The sequence below is a fragment of the Lactuca virosa genome, chromosome 4, assembly GCF_052849685.1.
Source record: "Lactuca virosa cultivar CGN04683 chromosome 4, Lactuca_virosa_CGN04683_v6, whole genome shotgun sequence".
Classification (NCBI taxonomy): Eukaryota; Viridiplantae; Streptophyta; class Magnoliopsida; order Asterales; family Asteraceae; genus Lactuca; species Lactuca virosa.
The window spans coordinates 98,384,964-98,389,745 of NC_136429.1; the positions used below are offsets into that span (position 1 = coordinate 98,384,964).

The 4,782-nt window shown below is 37.2% G+C and overlaps 1 protein-coding gene across 1 annotated transcript; it reads right to left on the reverse strand.

The window, feature by feature from the left end:
• Positions 1-3,223: 3,223 nt before the first annotated feature.
• Positions 3,224-4,433, reverse strand: LOC145104810 (senescence-specific cysteine protease SAG39-like). Its single transcript, XM_079041986.1, has 2 exons — positions 3,998-4,433; positions 3,224-3,900 (listed from the first exon to the last, which is right to left on the reverse strand). The coding sequence occupies exons 1-2, from the start codon at positions 4,431-4,433 to the stop codon at positions 3,224-3,226; spliced, it is 1,113 nt and encodes a 370-aa protein (XP_078898112.1).
• Positions 4,434-4,782: the final 349 nt, after the last annotated feature.

The window sequence follows — 4,782 nt, forward strand, 5'->3', positions numbered from 1 at the left end:
GAAAGAAATGGCGGGCAACAACGGTGGTCGGTCGACAACAGCAGCGTCATCGGCGACAACCACCATGGCCAGCAGCCATAGTGGTTTTTCTCGGGTTTTTCTGGCCAAATGAGCACCCATAATCATGTTACGGTGAAGCAGCAAACTATACACACGAAACACGAGTCCCATCTATGAAGTATGCATATACGAACTCAGCCACCCTCATGGCGGCTTCCGGCAGTCGGAGCAATGGCAGCAACAACATCGACTGGTACGACTCGCTCCTCCGGTCTCCGACTGATGTGGTATCGACAACAGTTACAGCTTGACTTGGTGGTCTCCGACCTCCACAATGGAGACAGTAGCGACGGCGCAACCAAACACGGTAGCGGCAGTGACGAACAACAAGAAGAAGGAATGGAGAAAGAGTAGATTGGCGACTTCCGACTTCAATCGGTGGAGGGGCGGCGCCAGAGGTGGATGAGGTGAGGGTGGAGGCTGGTCTGAAGGGATTAGGGTTAGGGTTACGGGGTGGTGGACGGCTATATACCCGCCCCCTTCAAACTTCGACCCATAATGACAAAAATGTTCCCTCTCTCTCTCTCTCTCTCTCTCTCTCTCTCTCTCTCTTTTCTTTCAACTTAAGTCCGAATGTTACCAAATGGCCCATCCATAACAAGTTCTTTTCAACTTAGGTACATAATTTACCCTTTTAGCCCCAGCCCTCCAAAATCCTTTCATATTAAGTCAAAATGATACCAAACGCCCCCTGACTTCTAAAATCCTTTGCAAAATAAATCCCGAAATTACACTTTAACCCCCGGAGATTCAAATCTTGTCATTTGGCTCCCCGAAACCAACACCCTGCTAATTATTATTTGATTTTGGACTATAATAATATAAAATAATAATAAAAATTACCTCTCGGGGTTCCGGGTTTATTATTTAATTATTCTATTTTAAACGGAATGTTAAATTCTAGAAGAACAAATATAAAGAATTCAATAAAAATGTAACCAATATGAAGATTAGGTGTTTCAAGTAAGATAATAGGAAAAATACAATAGTAAAGAAGTTATTAATTACTATGTTGAACACGAGATTAGAATGTTGAACACAATCCTAGAGATAACCCAACAAAATAAAGTAGCTGATAGGATGCACAGTACAGTGAACGAGAGGACAATGAACATGAGACTACATGTATGACAACCCAAGATGCAGATTCAGTCAGTATAACATCATAATTAATAGATAGAGGTCGCTCGATCCCCATAAGGTTAAATTTTTTGGAAAAGGAATGATAAAGTCAGGAGATTTTACTCATACACTTTTTTTTGTTGTATCTCATATGTCAAGATCAAGGACTTAGAAAGAAACAAACTTGAGGAAAAGGTAAGGAAATGCACCTTTGTAGGCTATGGGTTAGATGACACATGTTATCGTTTTTGGACAATCTAAACAAAAAGATTATCAAAAACTGGGATGTAATGTCAAATGAGAATGTCATATATAAGAATGGGATTGCAGCAAACCCTAACATATAAAATCAACTAAAAAAGAAAAAAATATGTTAAATTCGATAAAATCTCAGATGAAGACATTGCAAAACCTATCAGTACTTATGGGACATGGGAAAGTTCATGACGCAGTGAGAGCTCAGATGAACCTAAATATATTGGGAGTTAAGAGGATGAAGTTAAAAATAAGGAAGAGACTAATCTACTATTGTTTGAAGATCCACTAGAGATAGAAGAACTCTAGTAAGATATTCCCCTTCATCGAACTACTTGTCATAGAGAATGATAAACCTTAATGATGACTATAGGCCTTAAGGATAAAAGGCTCCATACAGTGGAAAAGTGCTATATAAGATTAGGTTAGGTCTTTTGACAAGAACTAGACTTGGTCCTTGGGCAAGTTACCAGCAAAAAAGAAAGCACTACAGAATAAGTAGGTGTTTCGGGTCAAAGATGAGATAAATGAGAAGAGGTACAAAGCTTGATTGGTAGTTAAATGATTCTAATAGAAAAAAGGGTCGGCTATAATGAGGTATTCTCTCTAGTTGTATAGATAACTACTATCATATTGGTCTTGCATATAGTTGATCCTAGATATGAAAACAACTTTTCTACATGGTGACCTCGAAGAAGACATCTTCACGACACATCTAGAGGGATTTTCCATAATTAGCAAGGAAAATATGGTGTGTAAATTGGAAAAAGTTTGTATGAGTTGAAGAAAGATCCATGACATTGGTACTTAAAGTTTAATAACTTCATACAGAAGAGCGGATACAAGAAATATGAGATGGATCATTTTTTCCACCTAAAGAATTTTGGCTCCTCACACATCATCATTTTATTATATGTTGACAACATGCTAATTGCTTCATCATATATGTAAGAGATCAACAAATTAAAGAAGCAGTTTTGTAGAGAGTTTGAGATGAAAGACCCAGGGTATGCTAAGAAGATATAAGGCATAGGCATAGCAAGATGAAGATTGTGTACTACATTGTGACAATGTACAATGCACTTGGTAAAGAATCCAGTGTTTCATAGTAGGACGAAACACATTCATATGAGGTACTACTTTATTGGAGAATTGATAAGTGACGAGACTCTGAATTTGAAGAAAAATCATTGGTATGAAGAATACAACATATATGTTTACCAAGTTGGTGACGCAAGAGAAGTTGAAGCCACAAACGGATTCAATAAAATTCAACTTCATGACGTAATTCAAACTTTACTCTTTTCGTTGGATTACACATTTGCCAAAATTTTCAAGCCTTTAATTGACTGATTGGTGTTGTATTCCAGTTACACGTTTCTTTTTTTTTTTTTTTAAATAATTTTTTTAATGTAATTTGTTGTAGCTCTTTTGGTTGTCTATTTGTAGCTAGTCCTTAATATAATTGATGCCAACATCACTTAATTATACATCACCAATGTTATCTACTTTCACACTTACAAAAGTATATTCCATCTAATTTCTATACCACAATCTGGTGTAAGGCTAGATGTAAGGAATTTGATTTTGCTTGGATCAATTGGATTTGTAACCCTCTTGAGAGTTTTGTCATGGTCTTATCCATTAGTATTTATAAAGTTGCCTTTCCAAAAAAAAAAAAAATCTAACTCAAAATCATCACAAGAATTTCATTACTGTATTTATATCACAATCATGACAATAACTTTATTAATGATCATATACACCAAAATATTCAATCTTACAATTAAAGTGGGACAAATGAATTCACAAATGATACAAGAAGAAACACAAAAAGGATAGAAGTCTTTAAATTTGAATCAACCCCGCTTTTAAGCGTTGGATACGACGATTCCATAGCAATTCCACACATTCCTTCTTTGTCTTCGACATCCCGTTCTATCATTATATATCCACCATCACCCCAAAAGGGACCCCATGAGTTCTTCACCAACCAATACTTCATGCCATCAACATTTGTGCCATACCCGACCACTATAACATCATGGTTTAGATTCTTCCCACACTTTCCTGTAAAAACACCATCTGAGTAGAGCTGAAATGCCATACTACCTGCATCTATGGAAACTGCTATTGGTTGTTTGGTTAGAGCATTCAGCAGCGCTTCTTCATTGTTGGCTGGTAGCATCTCATAACCAGTGATGTGGGCTGCATCAACAGCCTCTTTAGTAATGTTGCAAGATTCATCTACTCCTTGATAAGGGTAACCATCTTCGGTGTTGATCCCTTTGCTCTTAACAACATATTTGAAGGCATCTTCCTTATTTCCTCCTGAGCATCCGACACTATCAGCATCCCGGTTACAATCCACAAGTTCTTGCTCAGATAACGAAATCAGTTTGCCTGTTCTTAGTTGAATGATTCCTTCCATTGCAGCAACTGCTGAAAATGCCCAACAACTTCCTATTGCCATGAAAATTACTTGAATGAGTAAAATGGAAACCAAATAAGACTTTAGTGTTTTTCTTTTTCAAGCTGGTGATTTTTTTTGTCAACGTACCACATGTGCCTTGATCCTTGACATCGGTAACAGCTCCATTCTTCCTCCAGTCCAAGCTATCTGGCACTGTCACAATATCTTCATGGCTAACGGATGTTACTTGAGATGATTTCTGATTGTGTGAAGACTTGTGCCCATTAAGAGAGGCCTTGAACTCGTCATTTGTTTGGTCTGCAAATTTGTTAATGCTCAGCCTGAAAGAACGATTTCTGAAAGAGTTGAATGATTCTGTGAATTCCAGATTCTCCTTGAATATATTGTGACGCATTTCCTTCTCTGCATTATCGTTGTATACACGGCCATATCGAGCCATCCAGAGCTCGTGAATTTCTGATATATTTGCATCACTTAGAGTTAGTGATGTAACTTGAGACACCCACATGACTAAAAGTAGAAGGGAAGAAAGAATAAGTGTTTTCTCAGGTGATAAAGCCATGTATTACTTGCTTTGACTTTTACAATTGGTGATTGAGGAGGAACCCGTAAATATGTGTGAGGCAATCTATAATAGTAAGAATGTGCTTTTTAAAGTGTTTTCTTTTGTAATCTAGCCGATGATAAAATGGCAGGAAAAACCAGCCAAGTCGTACGTACTTAGGCAAAATCATGCGAGTTTGACAGCTAGTTCATTGGCCTAAACGCCATTTTTTGACGCTAGTTCATTTAGCTAGCTATCTTTTAATCTAAAGGTTACATGAGATTGTAGTTGTCAACTAAATATACTAATTTTTGTGCTTTTGTTAGTAACATTGTTTGACTTTGGGATTTATAATTGTTATCCAGCT